Source organism: Haliaeetus leucocephalus, unplaced genomic scaffold, assembly GCF_000737465.1.
Source record: "Haliaeetus leucocephalus isolate CR32 unplaced genomic scaffold, Haliaeetus_leucocephalus-4.0 Scaffold656, whole genome shotgun sequence".
Lineage (NCBI taxonomy): Eukaryota > Metazoa > Chordata > Aves > Accipitriformes > Accipitridae > Haliaeetus > Haliaeetus leucocephalus.
This window is the reverse complement of record NW_010973092.1, coordinates 5,453,439-5,473,455: the sequence shown is the minus strand read 5'-3', so window position 1 is coordinate 5,473,455 and position 20,017 is coordinate 5,453,439. Positions and strand designations below refer to the sequence as shown.

Below are 20,017 nucleotides of genomic sequence, written 5' to 3'. Positions count from 1 at the left end.
TAATTCTTTCAGTTCAGATTACCCCAATACGCCAGCTTGAGCCATGACAGCAGCTTGTCAGGTTGCCCTTGGAAAAGCCCCAGGAAGGGGAGGGCAGAAAGAATTTGCAAAAATGTAGGAGGAGTAAGCGTGGCCTTAAAGCTCATCCATGCTATAGGGTTCCTGGTAACCCATTGAGGGTTAGGAGAGTGGGATACAACCTTCTTGTTTTCCTCCAAGAGCAAGGCTGCGGGCTCCATCGCTCTGTGTTTGCATGACATTCTCCTACAAAATTAGAGCAGCCAAAGAAGGTCATTACTGTACGGAAACTGATGTTAATCCTCGCATGTGTAGGACATAAGCAGTTACTGGAGAGCCCTAGAGTTGGAAACAATCTGCTATTTCTGATTTATTACCTGTTTCATCGCCTGCCAGGGCAGAGTCATTCCCTATTGTGTTGTCTCGAGCCCTTCTCCTCCCTGGTTTTGAATACGTTAAGCAATAGGACTCTTCCCACTTCCCTTGTGTGCTGTTCCCGCGTCCAGCTGACCCCGCGCTCGGTCCTTCGTGGTTGAAATTTGAACTCTAATAGCTGACCCTTGCTGTTTTGCCTGATGCGCAGGGTGAAGCAGGGGACATCGGCCCGAGGGTAAGTAGTGACACAGCACGTTGATTTGTTCTAAAATCTGGTTGGGTTTGGTCACTGCACAAAACAAGGCTCCATGCAGCTTTGTCGCTGCAAACCGAGGTACGGTAACGGTTCTGGAAACGTTTAATTTTGCCATTGGAGCTCTTTATGGCGGTGGTTTTCCTAACTTTGACCATGGGAAAACAAGAGGTAAAGATCTCCAGGTACCTCATGAAGGGTTTTGCTTTTACTGGGCTTTCCTATCCCCGATGCCCTCTTCTAGTGTCAGGGGCAGACTCCATGATTCTCTTGAAGCTGTGCTCCTCTTTTGTTGGTATTAGAGCACCAGTGTGTGGTGGTAAGACCTGGTGTCGCAAGAAAAGGCCCAGCACGGTGTTGGGCAGGATGGAAAGTTCCTCCTTTCTTGCTGAGCTACCTGCCTGGGAGTGTGGTGGCATGCAGGCGATATCTAGGCTGCCTTTGAAAATAAAGGGTTTAAAGTAACTGTATGATAAGGGAAAACTGTTTTGGCCATAACATTCAGAAATCAGCGGAGTTTTGTAGAAATGGCTCTCATGGGGCTGCGTGAAGTTGAGATTTACTGCAGTGCATCAGGATAGGTCCCCACGGGGCGCAAAGGGGATGTGGCTGTCCCACGGTCCCCGCAGCGGTGCTGGTGATGGCAGCAGCAGCACGAGGTCTCCCGTGTTGGGGATGAGACGGGAGGGCTCACCACGAGGTGTGCGGTATTTCCGAGGTGGGCTCCGTCGCGGTAACGGAGGTGCGGTTGGCCATGGGTTATGGGCGCCTGCTGGAAACCCCGCAGCGGCGGTGTGCTGGGATGCTGGGGTATGGGCCTCATGCAGGGGCCGGATTCGGAACTGGCGCCCGAGAGTCTGCTGGTAGGTTTAGATGCGGTTGCTGGAAACGTAGCCAGGCCCTCAGAGGCTAACATCGGGCAGAGATGCCTTGGAGTCATTTTTCTTTTTTCCCCCTAGAGGCTGTTAAGTCACTTTTTGAAGTTGGTGTCATTTTCTGAAGCGGCTCCCAGCCGTCTTGGGTGCCTTTAGAAATGTCACCCTCGGGCTCTGAGAGCCCCTAAAACTTCTCCGATAGATTTATGCCCTGCGTGGCTAAGGAGGAGCTCGGCATAAGGTCTCAACCTTGTCTAAGTGCCCACCCACGTACTCAGAAAAGGCTTTAAGAGGTGATTCAGCGGCACACGGGCATGAGTTTTCAGTCCTCAGCCGGGGCTGTGGATGACTTCGGGGCTGGTGACTCGAGCGATGCCGGAGGAGATGCTCAGGCTCCGAAGCCCCTGTGGTCAGTGCTGCCAAATAACGCAGGAACCCACCTCCTGCTGTGACCCCTGTTTGCGCTGCAGGAGATGCTCGGGGGACGGGCTCCGTCTGGACTCTCAGGGGCAGGTGCCAGCTCCCAAGGTAACATTTGCCCTATGTTTTAATCTACTGATAAAAACACGTGCTTTTTTTTTTTTTTCTCCTCATGTGCATTTGTCCAGATTTCGCTTTACTTTTAGATTTATTTATGTCTTTTTGCACAAGAGTAAGAAAAAGGCTCAGAAACAATTTGGGAGGAAAGGGAGAGAAACAAGCCTGGCAGAGCCATGCACAAGTAGGTCTAACAACTGGTGCCTGGCTTTGAAAATAGCTTTCTTTATGTCTCCAGACACTCGGGGTTGCGGATTGGGTACGAAACTTTTTAGTACCATCTGGCCTAGATTATTTTTTATTTCTTAATTTAATCTATGTTCTTCCTCAAATTTCAGCGGTGGCTTTGTTTAGCTGATTTTGAAAGATGTGTCACAGCAAGTCATCGCATCAACGGGAGGATAAATAACTTGGAATATATCCAGCGCTGCCTCCCTTGTAAACGTGCATGTCTATGGGCGGTGGAGTGGGGATCGTGTGTGTCAGTGAACACAAAAATATTATCATTGGGAATGATAGATTAAAAGAGAATAACGCTTGGGGAGGCTTTGGAGGGACTGTCTGCAGTGGAAGTGAGATGAAGGCAATTAGGGATTAGCTACTGAATATGTTTGTGTGTGCGCTGCTTCTCTTTCTGTCTCTAATAAACACCTGCCACCAGTGTGGACAGAGAAGAGATTATTGCACATGTGAGCGTAATGCAGATGTTGGAGGGTGATTTTGGGGAGGTGAGGAAGGAGTTCGTGTTGGGTTGAGTTAGGCGCCGAACACTAGTGCTTGCAAACGGCAGCAGGGAGGCTGTGGTGCAGCCTCACCTAATCAAGATGGGGAATAAACCTACTCAAATATACTGACAAAATGCGTGTAAGTGTATTTACAGGCAGAAATCGAGAACAGAGTCCCTCTGCTCTGGGGAGGAAAGAGAAAGTCGAAGCAGGATGCTGCCAAGGCTGGGACTCGTGTGCCTGATATTTGTGCTTGTACTTCCCTCTTAAAATCAAATATATTGCTACCGCTATGAAAAGGACTGTTCTCATAAGCCAGACTCGCTCCCTGAGCCGGCACTGGGCTGACCACTCTGGACTGGGTGGTCTTGTTCTTACTGACAGTTCTGGTGTTTAGACAAATGATGGGATTGATGAATCTTTGCGCATCTGCCGAGGGAGGTGGCACCAGTAACGTTTGTACCTGTATGTTGAGTTGCTGGCATGGCTGGACTGGCTTATAGCGACAGGCTGGAGTTTAGGCTGCAGATAGAAAAGTGGCTTCTCTCTTACTTTCTGCAAAAATGTAAGTGCTTGCCAAGCTCACATTGCAGGTAAAAGCTCAGCACAGAAAGCGTCCTGCAGAGCTCACAACGACAGTCAACAGAGACACCTATGGATACTTCTATTTTATTTTATTTTATTTGCTTATTTTGGAACGTTATGTTGAAATGGCTAAATCTAGTAGTCTAAAGCTGGATATTACCGGTGTTCAAGGTTTCTGTGCTCTAAGGCTCCATTGCTACCCAGAGTCAGACCCAAGAGCCAGTTAGCCCAGTGTCCCGTGACCAGGTGGGCCCATCTGTAACAGAGATTGTTGAAAATTAAATGTGTGATGGCTGGATTTGGTGGGATATGGCGTGTTTGGCCTCAGAGCAAATGCAAATTGTCATTTCACGTTAAAACAGATAGGGCTGGACTCGGAAGGTGTTTACTTGAATGGTGCTCAGCAATCTGAGGGGTAAGAAAAAAGTTTCAGTTCCCGTCTGGCTCCTTGGGCTTTTTTGAAAATCCCGCTTAATGCTCTTGTGTATCTTCACGCATATAAGAGGCCATAAAACTAGGTCCTTTGGGTCTACCACAAAACCCTTTGCTCTCAGTAGAGCCTGTTTGGTGGTTTCTGTAGTATCTGGAGGGCCTGGCCAAGTGCAAGGGCTCTGTGTCCCCATTAATTTCAATGTGGCATCATCTTGGGTTTTTAAAATCTCAGGATTTCAGTGTTGTTCCTCCCCAAAATGGCTGTATATAAGTGAGGGCTGAGCTAAAGCCTCTCTCTACAGCTTGAAAAAAATCCTTGGGAGGGGTTTGTTTTCCAGGGCTGATTAGTTTTTTCTGTCTGGCTTTGGTTTTCCCCTCCCATTCCAAGATGACTGTGTTAAAATATCCGTGCTCAATGTACCTGTGGATGCCTGCTGCTAAGCCTGTCCTGGGAGGCTGGGTACGAGAGTGGGCTTGCCTGTGCGATATTTACCCCAAAATTGAGTTTTGGGGTTATCTGTTATTTGCATGAAAGGTTTAAAAGCTCCCTGGGCAATTTGGATAAGAGGTTTGTTCCTTAGAACTCTTCCAAAATCCTCATGGAGGACGTACTGCGTGTTCCTGCTGGGCTTCTCATGGCTTCGTTCCATCCCTTTGGTCCTCCTACGGATGTGTGCAGGGATGGACGGGGGAAAGGGAGACGCAAGCAGTGTGCTGAGAAAGTAAATGTCTTACTGCTTCTCCCTAGATAGATAAGTGGAAAGGCTAAAAGACAATAGCAATGACTACTGACACGGTCTGAATACATTGTTTTTGCATCATATAAATCTGAGAGATTTATCTGTGTTTTGCAGGCTGGGGAATACATCAGTATTCATTTTAGCCTCTGAAAAAAAATATAATATTTGGTCTCAGGAGAAATGCTGGGATATATCTCCTGTGGGGTTTACTGGAATAATGCTCTTTATTCTGCAGAAAGCCCTGCAGTAGGGGAAACCTCTGTACCCCAGCTGCTTTGAATGTCCTATTGTGCAGTAAACTAATGAAAAGATACTTGTTTCCCTCTGTTTACAGCTTACCAAGCTCCAGTGTATCCAGAACGTTAAAACAACCACTGTTGGCTACCTAGATTATTTAATAGAATTATAGAATGATTTGGGTTGGAAGGGACCTTAAAGCTCATCCAGTTCCAACCCCCTGCCACGGGCAGGGACACCTTCCACCAGACCAGGTTGCTGAAAGCCCCATCCCACCTGGCCTTGAACACTGCCAGGGATGGGGCAGCCACAGCCTCTCTGGGCAACCTGTCCCAGTGCCTCACCACCCCCACAGTGAAAAGTTTCTTCCTTACATCTAATCTAAATCTACCTTCTTTCAGCTTAAAGCCATTACCCCTTGTCCTATCACTACATGCCCTTGTACAAAGTCCATCTCCAGCTTTCCTGTAGGTCCCCTTTAGGTACAGGCAGGCTGCTCTAAGGTCTCCTCGGAGACTTCTCTTCTCCAGGCTGAACAACCCCAACCCTCTCAGCCTGACTTCATAGGAGAGGTGCTCCAGCCCTCTGATCGTTTTTGTGCCCTTCTTCTGGACCCACTCCAAGAGGTCCATGTCCTGCTGATGTTGGGGCCCCAGAGCTGGACGCAGTCCTGCAGGTGGGGTCTCATGAGAGCCGAGTAGAAGGGGAGAATCACCTCCCTGGACCTGCTGGTCATGCTGCTTTTCATGAAGCCCAGGATACGGTTGGCTTTCTGGGCTGCAAATGCACATTGGTGGGTCATGTTGAGCTTCTCATCAACCAACACCCCCAAGTCCTTCTCCTCAGGGCTGCTCTCAATCCACTCATCGCCCAGCCTGTATTTGTGCCTGGGATTGCCCCAACCCATGTGCAGGACCTTGCACTTGGCCTTGTTGAACTTCATGAGGTTCACATGGGCTCACCTCTCCAGCCTGTCCAGGTCCCTCTGGATGGCATCCCTTCCCTCCAGCCTGTCGACCGCACCACACAGCTTGGTGTCATCGGCAAACTTGATAAGGGCGCGCTCGATCCCACTGTCCATGTCACTGACAAAGATGTTAAACAGCGCCGGTCCCAATACCGACCCTGAGGAACACCAGTCGTTCGTCCTCATGCATTAATTAATTATCAAGGAAAAATTGTTAAGTATTGTTACAGCCTTTAAAACATATTGTTCTGCTGTGCTTTCATCTTAAATTCTTGCTCTTTCCTCCTCTGCCTCCCACTTCACCTGGTTAGATGGTTTTTCCCCGGCTCAATCATGGATTTCTGGCTAATGATCAGCTTGTCTTTAGCCGGCGAGTGCTCAAGGTAGATGTATCGGATCTGATGCCGCTGGTTTGCTGTGATTCTTTGAGTTGCTTTTGTTTCTTCTTTCTGGCTGATAGTGCACTATTGCTATTTTAAGTTGTCGCTACTGTGGCTACATTCAGAAGTGCTTGTTGGGAGCACGCTTGAGTGAAACCCCATTGGATTTAGGGGGAGTTTTTTCAACAGAGACATAAAAGTGATGGGTTTTAGGATTTGGCCACTTGTGGGAAGTGTGGGGATCAAGCAGCAAAGTCCTATAAATGTTCATATGAACAGTGCGGGTATTGTAAAATAAAATGCATTAAAACTAGAGTTGTCTAAATCCTTGTACTCTTAAATGTGATGTTTTAATTAGGCAAAATTCAGTGGGAGACTCCTGACTTGACATAATTGGATGCAGTGTTCAGCGTTTGCAATAGGATTTTTTTTCAAAACTATGCAAGTGATTTAGGAGCACAGATCTTGTTGAAAGGCCGTGGGATTTGTGCTGCTAAGTCACTTAAGGACTTCTGAAAATCCCACACTTGTCCCTGATTTGAGGGTGGACCACATATTAAATACAGTCCTCATCCTGCCTCGGTGGTAACCCTTCCAGATGTTGCTAAAAGATTTATGAGATGGCCTTTCCATGAGGCTTTCCATTGTGCAGCCACATGGATGTGCCCGGCCACAGCCCCGGGGCTGGGCTGCGGCGGCCGGCGGGGGGTCCGGAGCCGATAACTGGGTGGCGAAGCCCCGTGGGGCGCTCACCTCCGGAGCGGGCACCTACCAAACCTTCACAATCACACGGAGATACAGCTCCTGCTTTTTTTTTTTTTTGCATCCAAGCGATGCAGGGTGTGAGCTACGCTGGATGTTTATATATGACCTTGGCTGTATTTAAAGGGTTCCACTAAGCGCTACTTTTGTGTGTGTGTGTGTTTATTTTGGTGTGGTGCACTAAGCTATGAAGTGTGTGCATGCTCTGGGCCGGCATGTTGTTGGGACTGGGTTATTTCTGGGTACTGTCAAATTGGTGGTTTCCACGGAGAGTCGCTGGGCAAGGCTTAATGAGATAAAACCTCGTTGGAAGGCATTGGGCAAAATCCTCATTAAGGAACCAGACCCAAAGGGCGTGAATCGGCCATGAGCTCGCTTCCAGCCTTCCCAGTTGGAAGCTGTAATTAAATTCCTCTGGGATAGCAGAGGCCAGCGTGCTGATGGCCAAGGGATGCGGTGCATGCATCGCGGGCACCTCGTGGCCACTGCTTGCCAGCGCCACTTCATCTCACCATGTCTGTGTGAACTTCTTCCAGGGTGATCAAGGTCGAGATGGAGCCACTGGTCCCCCTGGTCCTCCAGGACCCCCAGGTGCCCGGGGGCCTCCTGGTGACACGGGAAAAGATGGCCCAAGAGGACCTTCAGGCCCCCCTGTAAGGACGGGAGATGCACAGCGAGCACGGGCCGGGCAGTTCCCACCCCAGCGAGGGAGAGGAGGGTGAAGGGTGTCCCCTTCACCGGTGCTGCCACCCCAACCGCTGGGTCCCCAGCCTGGGCCAGCAGTTGGGCTCCGGTGGCTGCTCGTACAGCAAAACTTTGGGGCATGGGGCCAAGGGAGCAGGAGGGGGACCTTCCATCTTCAATTTCGGAGCAAAGAGCTGGACCCGGAGCGTGTATTTGCAGGTGCTGGTTGTCATTCAGAGAGCCCGGAGGAGATCTCTTCCCCAATCTGTAGCCTTCGGATGACCTGTTGCAAATCTCCAGATCACCAGCAATTTATTTAATAAAAAAAAAAAAAAAAGGCTAAAATGTAATGCTGCTGAACATTCTCCTTACTGCTGAGCATTTTGGAGAATGAGGGGTAATAGTTTCAATGTGGGCCTTTTTATTTTTGCAGGGTTTCAAAGGCGAGCCGGGAGAGGATGGCCTCGTGGTTAGTATTGCCCAGAAGCATCCGTGTGTGCGTGCCTCTCGCTTTACATCACCCTTCAGCTCGCTGCAGCAAGTGGTTTTCTGTCATTGCTTACGGAGGCAAAAAAAACCCCACAGGAGATTATAGATACCCTAAAATGGGTGTTTGTCCAGGGGTACCTGTGCCCTGGGGAGAAGAGGCCAGTGTTTGTCCCCTTGGCTCCTCTGGAGGGATGTACTGCTCCTGTATCCCCACTGCTGCCCCTCTGAAGCCTCCTGGCATTGTAACTCCAATTCACTAAGGTCTAGGTTGGATAAAAAGGTGCTCGTTATACATAAAATACACCAGCTGTAAAAGAATATTTATTATTTACTGGGAGCACAGAGAACTTATGGCTATATTTGTAAGGGAAGATGAGAAGTTGATATCATGTCATTTTTTTTCATGGGAATTTAAGTACTCTTGGAAATGTTTTTATGCTGTTATATGCTATTGTCAAACAAGTATACCAACTACTCTTACATTCAACAGGGTGCCAGGGGACCTCCTGGACCAAAGGTGGGTAATAAGTAATTTCTTATCTGTCTAATTTTAATATGAATTCTTGAAATATTGCTGGGTAATGGGAGTGGAGATGAACATAGGTATTTTGCACTGGACTTGCACTCATCTGTATATATCAGATACAAAATTTCTAAGGTATCATGTTAGCCATTGACTTGGAGCTGCAAATGTCTGAATGTTGTCTCCTACTCAGTATCACACCCACTGCCCATGTTAAAACCTTGAAATGGGAGTGGAGGGAGCCACAAGGGGCTGGACACTGGTGTACTGTGGGAATGTGCTTTCTTGCATTTGAGGAGGATAAAGATGATCAACACAAGCCAAGTATTTTAGTTTTACAATTAATTTTGACTATCTATACAATTGGTCTTATTTTCTGTTATGTCCCTAAACTTCTTTCTCCTCTGTGTGTGTTGCTGTTGAAGGGTGAGCCTGGCATCCAAGGCAAAAAGGTAAAATGGTGATTTTTTTTTTATTTTTATTTTTTTCTTTCTCCTTTGCATTACTTGGTGCTCAACTAAGGAAACCATTGCCAGAGACTGATGAAGCTGTGGCTGTCCATACCGAGCCCTTCCTTTTGTTCCCCAGGGTTTCTCACACATGAGACCCTGAGGCATGGGCACGGCTGTGCCTTCAGCCTGGATTTCATTACCACAAGCAAGCCAGAAGCTGCAATCACATCTGCCCAACAGACAAAGAATAAAATAGCAAATGCCAAACAAAGCAGTAGGTCTTGAGCCCTTTCCCTCCAATAATTCAGGCTGAACCGGGAAGCGCCTGGAGGCTTTTATCTGTCCAGGGGCCCCTGGGCTGGGTTTGAGGTTCCTGGGGTGGGGATCGCCAGGCAGCACCTCGGTCTCGTGGGGATTGCCCACTCTTTTAAGGACAGGCACGCTGCTTGGGTCAGGCGTTGAAGACTGCGGGAGATGCACATGTCCAAGCTCTCCACGTTTTCTTCTGGTGGTGCCATCCAGTAGTGGATAAATCACTGCCTTTAACTGAAGCTGAAGCGCTGACAGGGCCCAGCGTTTCCCTCTTACTGCTTTGCCCCAAAACAGGCGTGGCCGTGGGTGTTTTTCAGGCCAGAATTTGGCTTAAAAAATTTCATAACTGGCCAGTAAAATTAACCTCTTCAGCACCTATGAAGTGGTCACGCTTCATTGTTCTCCTGGAGTAAAACAAGTGAAACAAGAATCTCCTCCTGGCAGATGGGTGTGCTGGTGGCTTGTGATGGAAGTCCATGAAGATGAGTGGCAGCTTGCAGGAGGTCTTTGGGATCCAAAAAGCCCAAATGGATTAAATACCTAATTTCTGTTAAAGGTGGGAGAGCACCTTCCCCAGGGTCTGCTGTAGGTAAATGCTGGGAGATGCCCATCCACCTCCCCGGGAGCAGGGGACCATGCTGGAGCCTCCTGGGCTCCTTGCTGCAGCTTTCCCCTGGCCTCCTGCAAACCTGTGTGGGTCTCGGTGGGATCAGTGACACTCAGTGGGGTCATATGACGTGTTGGATCCTCATGATACATGTGTAAGAGCTCGTTGTATTTCACCTTTTATATTTTATTTCATCAGGGTGATGATGGGATCCCTGGGGAACCAGGACTTATGGGCCCTAAGGTATGTTCTGCTCTGTGTCCATCCAACGTATGTGCTTGGCAGCGCCTTTTGCTATCTGGGTTCTTGGCACAGTATCACAGTTGGGGCAGATAGAGAAGCACATTTCTCCCCTGACATGGAAAAAGAACAAAAAAAAAGAGAAAGAGAAGCATAACCCACCCCTCTGCCACGGTAGCTCTGCCCAGAAGAAGTTTGCAAATGCAACCTGTTGGCTTTGGCAGAGAATTGCTTTTTAGAGGCTCCTCTTGCAGAAGTGAATTGGGGAGTGTTGCTGCGGGTGGCCCGGAGCGGGGGTTCGGGACGTGGGTTTGTGCTGCCCAGATCAGGGTGCAGCAGGCTCTCCGCGGGAGCCTTCTCCAGGTCCTGCGATTTTGGGGCTAACTTTATGGCTGAACATACCACCCGCAGCCCAACTGTTAAGCCTGAAAGCTTCATTTTTATCTCAAAGACTCCCCTTGTGCACCTAGGCAACGTGATGTATTTCAGGCTAGAAGCAGAGCTTTGCTCATTCATGTATGTAAAAGTAAAGCTAAAGCAAGAAAATTATCACCTGAAGAAATCTGCTCTCCGTCCTACCCGTATAACATTTATCGAAATTGTCTTGTTTTTAGGGAGAAAAAGGAAGCGTGGGTCCCAAGGGAGAGAACGGCACAGATGGCTTGCCAGGACCCAAGGTAAATAAAAGTCCATTAGCCGGGAAGCTGGGCACAGCCCTCTTCAGGCAGAGGGTTTCAGCTGAGTAGGTGTTTTAGGCCTTTGCCTTCTAAAAGGCTCATAAAATGCCCAAACTGAGATAAAACAGGGGGATGTAAGTATTTTACCTTTTTGTGGTGATGACAGCTGGATTCCAGCGGAGAACAGTGTAAGAGTTTTTAAAATCGTCTCCTTGCATGTTTTTCATTGAATTGCCTCCTTTTCCCCAAGAGAGCTAAACCTCTGATCACATTTTGATCCGATGTATTGATGGCTGCAGTATCGCCTCAAAGCCTAGAGCACTTAAGTGCCGTCCTATTCTACGGACCTTCCTAACTGCCAAGAAATGCAATAAGACACTCTCGATATGTTAAGTGGTGATGATGAGACCCGGACAGCGTTTGTGGGCTGTTATTTTCCCCCTCAGCTGCTTCTTACTTAGTATGATCTGTATCCAGTCATGCTTTCTATATCAAACAGTTGTGGCTCCTTGTTGGGCAAGAAACTGTATATGATGGAGAAACGTGGGCTCAGGTGACCCTTAGCCATTTTTTTTCTAAGACCATAGCAGCAGTGCTGGTTTGTTCCCTCTGGGATCTGCTGAATTGAGTTTTCTTATGGAGAAAGAATGTGTTTATACCATTTTTTTTACTTTTTGGAGAGCTTTAATTTGGCCAACAAATGGATTTCCATGGGTATGGCGAAAGGTACGTTTTTGAATACTGAACTGAATTTTAGGTCACCACTGTGAGAGTGCTACAGCTTTCCAAAACTTCACAATTTAAAAAAAAAAAAAAGGGAAAAAAAAAAAGGGGGGGGGGGGGAATTTGGCACAGGCATTTTCCTTAAACTCGTCCTTGAAAATGGTTTAAAAGTGTCAGCTGAAACTTTCCACACGCAAAATTCAGCCTAAAGCAAAGAGAGGGCTATGTGAAACTTCAGCACAAAGAGCCAGAGCTTGGCACGCTCAGCACGGGCAGCGGAGCCGGAGAGCGGCACGGCACATCGCCGTTACGGGCAGCTCGGCCCCGAGCAGGCCACTCTGCTCCCTCTGCGATGAGACATTTTCTTACTGTCAACTAGCTCACACCAATGTTATTTTTTGCAAAATGTTTGCTCTGAAGTCAAATCTATTTTTTTTTTGCTTTCCTTGTTGGTGCCATACTTTTCCTAATCTAAACTATATCTTGGCATCTCATATAGTTACAGTATTTTTAAGATAAATATCCTATATTTTCCTTGGTCTCTTTGAACCAAAAATGTGATTTTGATTTTCAGGGTGAACCTGGTGAGAAGGGAGGAATTGGCTCCATTGGACCCCGGGTATGGATGTTCAGGGTTTTTTCTTTTTCAGTTTGGAGTTGTGTATTTGCCTTGACCTGAGCTGTTCCCCACCACCTCTTTCTGCTTAGTATGTGGTTGAATTGCCTCAGGATCATTCAGTGCTAGAAAATAGAGATGGTCCATGTTTAAACAAATCATTATGTAGGTACTGAATGCTGCCATGGGAGATAGCTCTGGGAAATGCAATCAAAATCCAATTTTCTTAGCAAAGTGATCATCCTGTGACCCTTTTTTTGCAAGAGGGAAGCTGTGAATAGTGATAATGAAGTGAGGATTTCTATGCACTTCTCTGTTACACAAATTGATGCCCTTCTGAGGTTTGGCTGGGTGACGGTTACAGCTGTCAGACTAGGAATTGATTAAATCGATGGTGTTTGTAAGGCGAGAATCCCCAAACACCTGGGTGTCAGGTCTTTGCTTTCGTACCACCTGCTTCTCACATGCTGCAAAAACTAAATAGGATTCGTCCCCGGTTGCAGGGTCCCCCCGGCCTGAAAGGGGAACAGGGTGACACCGTAGTGATCGACTACGATGGCCGAATCCTGGATGCGCTCAAGGTAAGTCGCACCATGGCCATGTCAGTTCCTGCGGGTTAATGGGAAAGGACTGGAAAACTGCCAAGCTTTGCCACGGTGACGTTGTGGCATTGTGTCTGTCCCTGTCCTATATCTCCTTCCTGAGATCTCGGTCTCAGCACAGAGCTGGCTGGGAGGGAAGAGCTTATTGCATCTGGGAGCTGAGGATATTTGGGATGTACCAGCAAAAGAGTGGCAAAACTTGAGGCTGTAAACTCAGGCTGGGTACCAGGCTCGTGGGATCCGGCTGTGGGACGCGAGTTAATATTCTGCAGGTAAAAGCAACCTGACACAGCCCGTGACATATAAACACCCGACGCAATGAGTGCGAGCAGCCAAATTACAGCTTAAACACTGCTGGCTGCGGGGTGTTATTCCCACGGCATGGTGCGGAGCTGCGATTTTCACCGCGCATCCTCTGGAGCGGTTTTCTCTGCAAGCAGCGGTCGGGATGCGGGAGGAAGGGAAACTGTGCCCAAGCCCTAATCTGCCTGACCGAACAATGCTCTACCATTTTTGTTAAGATGAAAGAAGCCGAATAGAATAAATACTTAATTACAGATATATTTGAGCACCATCCTAATTGTTTTATAACAGGCTGCAGGGATACACAAAGTGATGGTAATTACCGTTTGCCAGATGTCTGCGCGGCATGCAGCTTTGTGAGTGGAGTTTGTGGAGTGCAGTGGTTGGAGAGGCTCCATCAAACGTCTGGAGGCTTCATCTGCTGGGCCCAGACCCTCTCCCCTGTGCTGCATGCGGAGATTGCCGAGGGGCACGTCATTGAACCTCCCTAACTTTGCCATTTTCCTGCTTATGAGCTGTTTTCAGTGTTTGCGTGCTGACCCATCTCATGGACAGTGCTTTGGAAAGGGCTGGCTCTACGTGGCTTCCAGTGTGATTAAATGTAACAGTATCTGAGTATGCACTCATGGAAAAAGGTGCTTGAGGATATGATGCCGTTTTGTTTTTCAGCTGAGCGAGACCATGCATTTTGCTGTTTGAGATAATTTGCAAGTTGAAAAATATTTGTTCATCTCAAGGCAGATCATGGTCTCCACACCCAGCAGTGCCCAGGAAAAACAGATTATTTAAGCGTGCAAGTTTTCCTGCTGTTAGCGCTCACACAAACTCCTTCGTTTCCCCTCTTTAATTGCACCTCCCTGGCTGGTTGTTGCTGTTTTCAGCAGGATGCTTCTCCCCAGGCTGGCTGGCTGGAGCTGGAAGCGTGCAAAAAGAGACCACCAGATCTGGGGCCACATCTCCAGTAAAGGCATTTTGCCTCTTAATACACGTACTTCTGCACCTGTACACCCGGCTAGCTCTGGCTGTGTTTTCTTTTGCATCCCCTGTGCCAGAGGGGCCCTTGGGTGGCTTTGTGTCAGCTGAGCTCATCGTGGTGTTTGGGCAACCCCAGTCCCTCAAGTGTCTGTTGTAGATCATGGTTGGGAGCTTCTCCCAGCTCATCCCCAGCAGCATGAGGACAGCATGCTTTAATATTAGTCATGCTCACACCCGTTTTGTTTGCTGTGTTTCAGGGTTCGCCAGGTCCCCCAGGGCCACCGGGCCCCCAGGGTGCTCCAGGTCCCAAGGTGAGCCCAACCTCTGCCATGCAGACCTTGTTTCCTAGAGAGCGATGTGGTCGTTAGCAGCTCTCTATGTAGCAAGTGTTTCCCAAGCCAAAATAAGGCAAGTGATGCTGGCTGTGGGGCTTGAGACTACGTGTGGTAAAGGAAATGCTATTTAACACTTTCTTGGGCTGAAAAAGGAGGTTTTCACACAAAAGCCGAAGTTTTGTTGACCTCTCTCTGGTCTCCAGCCTCTTCTGGAGGATGCTGTCCCAGAAACGAATCTGCTCCCAATCCCACACCTGATGGGTGAAATCCCAGCCCCTCCGAGACTTCCTCACTGCATGTGGCAGGAGGCAGAAGGAAATGGGAGAAGCAGTTGTGGAGAAGGGCCGGCAGTCCCAAAGGCTGTGCCGAGCCGCCCTCCATCCCGCCTGCCCCCTGTCCCACTTACTGCCCCGGCACCACATCCAAGCGGGACTCCTGTCCTCCCGCTTCACAAGCAATAGCCGGTAACCTACAGTCAGCTGTAGTTTCTATAAGAGAAGAATTTAACCTACAGAAAAGCATCTCTCGGGATGGGGCAGGATTTCGGTGCCTCTCGAGGTCACCATACTGCCCAAATCCAGCTGAGCCGGTAATGCTGGCACATCACTGAAACCTCCTTGCTGCTGCTCCTGACCCTGGCAATGCCAAACCCATAACCACAACTAGCTGATACACGTGAATAACTCATTTCCTTGCAAAATGCTTTCCTGAGATGATTTTCTGATTTAACTTACCGTGGGCTCCCCTTTCTTTGTGTCGCTTCAGGGAGAGCTGGGCTTGCCGGGTCCACCTGGACTGGACGGTGAAAAGGTACGCAGGGCATGGCAGGAGCGAGACCTCGCAGGAGCTGAGTTAAAAAGGAGTTTACTTGTGTGTCTGTGAGAGCTGTTGCTGTGAAAAGTAAATCTCAGCCTGCCAGGAGCAAGCTCCTGCCCTGTAATGTTCAGCTGCATCTCCTTGAATTAATTGCCCTTTGCCTATGGCCCTGTGCTCTGAGTGCGCAGATGCTGCTCATGGTCATGTCTGCTGAGTTAAAGGGGCTCCTTTTACGAGTGGTTCATCAGACACTGTCTCAAATTTTGTCATAAACCTTCCCAACCCTAACTGGCTGCAATCCCTGCTACAGCCCAGCCAAATTCTGCTGCGCCCGCAAAATTGCCATATGTAAGTTTTAATGTTAAAACACGTTTTTGTGAGCTCGTGCTGCGATATGGAGAGAAACAGCGGAAAGGCAGAAATGGCTGTTGTGGGGGATTTAATGGTTTTCTCCTAAGCAAGTTGTTTTCTGTAAACTTCCAGGGTCCCAAAGGAGCAAAGGGTGACCAGGGCAGCGTAGGAATCGCGGGACAGAAAGGAGAGACAGGAGAAATGGGCTTAGCGGGTCCACCGGTACGTCCGCTGCTTGGTTCTTTAACGTATTGATTTCTGCAAATGCTCAGAATATGGCCGGATTTAAGCAATGGCCTGTCCGCACCATGTTACTGCGGAGCGGGAGGATGTGGGAGCTTTAAATTTTCTTTGCTAATGATGATAATAACGGCTTATTCAGAAGGTGATCTAAGCTGGTAGCAAAAGGAGAAAATCTTTTCTCAAAGTCCCCTGGGGATGAACATGAGCTTTGCTTGACCCAAGGCTGGAGCTTACGGGAAGACAAATGTATTTTTCTCTTGGTTTTGCTTTCCTGGAAGATTTACCATATTGGCATTACACTGTTATCTTTTAGGGAGCAGAAGGGCCAAAAGGAGACAAAGGAGAAAAAGGAGACACCGGGTCACCATGTTTGCAGAATAATCATGTAAGATCCTGGGAACATAAAACCTCTTCCACAATGTGGGGTCAGGCGAAATCGGGGTGTGCAGGCTGGAGCCACCAGTCTCATATTCATCAATGTAGCAGAGGGGAACAAAACCCAACTGCTTTCTACGGAAACTTTCAGATGCATCTAAATGGGGTTTATTTGTTAAGGAAGAACAGTTTGCATACTCGGCACCACAAAGTTACTTTAGATTTTGCATTGATGGTTGAGATACTGGACGCTGCTGTTATAATTATATTTTGTTCTAAAAACATATCAGGCTCCTTGCAGTTTTATAGGATTTCTGCATCCTTTTTAACTTATTCATGCCTTTTGCTTAAAAAAAGAAGTGGTGGTGGGTTTTGATAGCTTTTTATTAATGACATGAGAGCTCTAATTTTGTTCTGTTTTTTGGGGGTTTTTTGTTTGGTTTTTTTTTAATCAAAAAGTCTGGTTTCCTCCAGTCTGTACACAAAATGGCATCATTTTCCATTACATCCATTTTGCGACTGGCAAATACCCTGAGTAGTGTGGGTTACATTTCTCATTTCAGAGGCTATCTTGATTCATGTGCTTATTAAGACTCATTTGTTTATAAGTCCTAAAGCAGGTCTTTGATTAGCAGATATTTTGATTAAAGCCATTAAATCATGATTCTGGGCCATGTGAGGTTTCCATTCCCAAACTGTTTTCTCTCTGTGCCCAGCCCCATTAACACGCCATTTAATTCCCTTCTGCAGATCATACCTGAGCCTGGACCCCCCGGATTACCCGGCCCTATGGTAGGACTCTGGAAAGAGGCTCTTTGAGCATTGCCGCAGATTTGTTATCGCATGTGATTAGTTGAGGACAAGGGTGGCTTGCTCTGTTTAATCGTTGTGGGCTGCTGTGAATCCAGGAAAAAAATGAGGGACGAGCTACAGCACTGGGTGCTCCTGTTGGAGAGATGGAAGCACCTGATTTAGGAGAGTACATCAGCATTTGTGGCATGTTTTGCAAATAACCAAGCTGTTCCTTGGGATGGGGAAAAGATAAAACCTTGTGGGATGGGAAAACCTGTTCCCCACCACAATGGTGCCTGTATTCCCATAAATTTGCCATAGTTTTTTGCCGTCGACTGCAGTGGGAGAGGATGCGGGTGGTGATGAACGTGCGGAGCGTTTTTGATGCAGATGTCTAAGGTGTTGGGTACCTACGATGCTCCAAAAGGCTGAGGAGCTGCCGAGTGCATCAGGAAGGTCAGGATGCCTCTGCTGTGTCCCAAAGATGCACCTTGAGAGACCGCACTTCAAAACCAGGCAGCTTTCCAGGTGGCATTCGTAACCCAGGAGGTGTCCCCAGCCCTGCCCGAGCTCGGAGGGCCGTGGTGGCAGCGTGCCGCCCTCCGGAGCTTGCTGTCACTTGCTTCAGCAAAGCTCTCGCAGCGCTCGCTCCCCAAAGCTCATGTTGCAGAGCTTTATTGTTGCCTGTTACGCAAAGCGGTCCCTTCCAGTTCCCCTTCCCTCCGACTTGACGTCGGAGAACCAAATAAACTGCCACCTGTCTTGAAAAGAAATATTTGGCCATTGTCAGCCCATAATTTGAGCAAGAAATGGTTTGGGAAGCAAACTTTGGGGTTTGTTTTTTAAAATCTGGTTTTCAAATGCACCATTGTCTTTCCCACAGGGTCCTCCAGGAATCCAGGGGCCTAAAGTAAGTCAATAAATTAAATGTCACCCACTGTTTCCAGGCTGCCAGTGCATTATTTACAGGCTCACAAAGGCCTGTCAGCTCTGGGGACTGATTTTTTTGTCAGTTTGACAACACATCCCTGGGTTGTGCTGTGCAGCAGTTGGCGTTTTGGAAAACAAGCCATTTTTCCTTCCAAACACATTTACAATCTTAAATCCTCCTCCAGCACGGAGTCCTGAGGGCCAGCGGCACATGCGAGTTAGGGTTTCCAAACCCACAGGCTTAAACCTGTATTTTCAACTATTTTCTTACATGAGCCGGCCAAGAGGAAAATGTTAACAGCAGCGCAGGTATAAGCATCCCAAGAGGCGGTGGATGCACGGGGTGGCTGTCCTGGGCAGAGCTGCCAGGTCTTCTTGGTTGAAGCCATTTCGTTTTTGCAGGGCTTGGACGGGGCAAAGGGAGAAAAAGGTGACAGCGGTGAGAAGGGGGACCACGGCGATGCTGGACCCGCTGTGAGTCATTTTCGCATATCTCATTTCTGGCCATCAGCAGAAACCTGCCTTACACCAACTATCCCAATGCCTTGTTCCTGTTTTCTTTAAGGGTCTCCCGGGTGCTCCAGGGCTCATCGGTTTACCCGGTACCAAAGGAGAGAAGGTAATTATCAGTGTGGGAAAGGAGCAGTGAAGTGTGGTGTAATCCTAAAATAGGGGCTGTAAAATCCTGCCACGGTGGGTCCAGCCAGAACTGCAGAGCTGGGCTTACCTGCACTATCCTGATGCTTGGCGAGGAGCTCTCCTCGAACCCCTGGGGCTGTTGGGTGAGCCTATGCTGTCATTACAGTATTCGCCAACTGGATATAAGTTTGCCTGCAACGCGAAACTCAATACGGCATGTCTTAATTTTTATTTTTACAACTGCAGGGAAAGCCAGGGGAGCCAGGATTGGACGTGAGTATGGAAAACATAAATTGTGATATATAGAAACATGAACAACACGCGTGTAAAGGCCATCAAATTGCTTGAGGTTGTTGGAAAAATGTGTAGCTAACACTGTATAGACTACTCTGCCTTAAACATGGTGCCTGTGGAATGATGTCTGTAGGAAAGGGCTTAATTCAGGCCAGCTGCCAGACTACTTCCACTGCACAGCAGTAACTGCTCAGCTAAAGATGTCACAGGGGTTTCCCTTTCCAATTGAAAATATTTGTATTGGATTCAGTGAAATGAAAATCTCTAATAGCTGTAATGTTAGTGGGGTATGGTAAAGCACTAGCTTTCCCAAGAAATTGCTGGCATACCTAGTCAACAGGAAGAAAATGTCATATTCATCACCATGGGAGGATGGTTTGATCGCTGGGGATTGCTTATGTTGAACTGAGATGCCAGGATGCTTGCACACTAAACTTGGAAACCTGTTTGTTTTTTGTTTTTTTTTTATTTAACCCCACCTAAAAATTGTTGTGATAGGGTTTCCCAGGTCTCAGAGGAGAGAAAGGAGAGAGAAGTGAAAGAGGCGAGAAGGTGAGTGGGTTATGGCTGTAGAGATGCTTGGGGGGGCAGGACTGGCCGCTCTTTTTGGCAGGCAGCGGTGCTTGCCCGGGGCGCTGGTTCCTTCTCCAGCCTGGCAGCGTTTCTCAGGTCGCTGCTGTAAGGCCTTTTCTGTGGCCCAAGTATCTACGTGGTCCCAGTGTAGGGCAGGACATGCAGTTCATTTCTACCCACTTGGAAGTGCTTTCTGCAAGCCTATCTCCCCCCAGCACAACCATTGTAGCGAAATGGAGCAGCCTGACAGCTCCAAGTTGCAAAGAAATTGCTAATTTTGGTTTATAGACCTTGAAAATGGATCCAAGTCAAAGGTTTTGTTATAGGGATCCTTAAATAAAGGGGTGCCCAGCCGGAGGCAGGAGCCCAGCTGAGCGCAGGGCAGCGGCTGGAAGCTGGGGTTCCCACTTACTGTCAGATACCAGCCTGGTTTCTAGCAGAAACTGGTCATTTAGTCATTCTGTTATAAAATTATCTATTAAAATATCTCCACCCAGCTTTAACTGAAGATTTTCGCAGTGATTTAATTAGTCAGTTGAGGCTACAGTAGTGCAAACGTCCCTACTCTGGCTGAGGTGTG

The 20,017-nt window shown here is 48.1% G+C and overlaps 1 protein-coding gene across 1 annotated transcript in view; it reads left to right on the top strand.

The window, feature by feature from the left end:
• COL23A1 (collagen, type XXIII, alpha 1) overlaps positions 1 to 20,017 on the top strand; it is a 45,606-nt gene that overhangs the window by 18,377 nt on the left and 7,212 nt on the right. Inside the window, exons 4-22 of the mRNA XM_010578889.1 lie at positions 602 to 628; positions 7,423 to 7,539; positions 8,004 to 8,039; positions 8,550 to 8,576; positions 9,008 to 9,034; positions 10,152 to 10,196; positions 10,808 to 10,870; positions 12,168 to 12,212; positions 12,713 to 12,790; positions 14,347 to 14,400; positions 15,190 to 15,234; positions 15,724 to 15,813; positions 16,148 to 16,219; positions 16,960 to 17,001; positions 17,885 to 17,911; positions 18,334 to 18,405; positions 18,497 to 18,550; positions 18,817 to 18,843; positions 19,363 to 19,416. Of these exons, the coding sequence (XP_010577191.1) occupies positions 10,185 to 10,196; positions 10,808 to 10,870; positions 12,168 to 12,212; positions 12,713 to 12,790; positions 14,347 to 14,400; positions 15,190 to 15,234; positions 15,724 to 15,813; positions 16,148 to 16,219; positions 16,960 to 17,001; positions 17,885 to 17,911; positions 18,334 to 18,405; positions 18,497 to 18,550; positions 18,817 to 18,843; positions 19,363 to 19,416 (735 nt within the window). The 5' untranslated portion in view covers positions 602 to 628; positions 7,423 to 7,539; positions 8,004 to 8,039; ... (1 more) ...; positions 9,008 to 9,034; positions 10,152 to 10,184. The remainder of the gene's footprint in view (positions 1 to 601; positions 629 to 7,422; positions 7,540 to 8,003; positions 8,040 to 8,549; positions 8,577 to 9,007; positions 9,035 to 10,151; positions 10,197 to 10,807; positions 10,871 to 12,167; positions 12,213 to 12,712; positions 12,791 to 14,346; positions 14,401 to 15,189; positions 15,235 to 15,723; positions 15,814 to 16,147; positions 16,220 to 16,959; positions 17,002 to 17,884; positions 17,912 to 18,333; positions 18,406 to 18,496; positions 18,551 to 18,816; positions 18,844 to 19,362; positions 19,417 to 20,017) is intronic.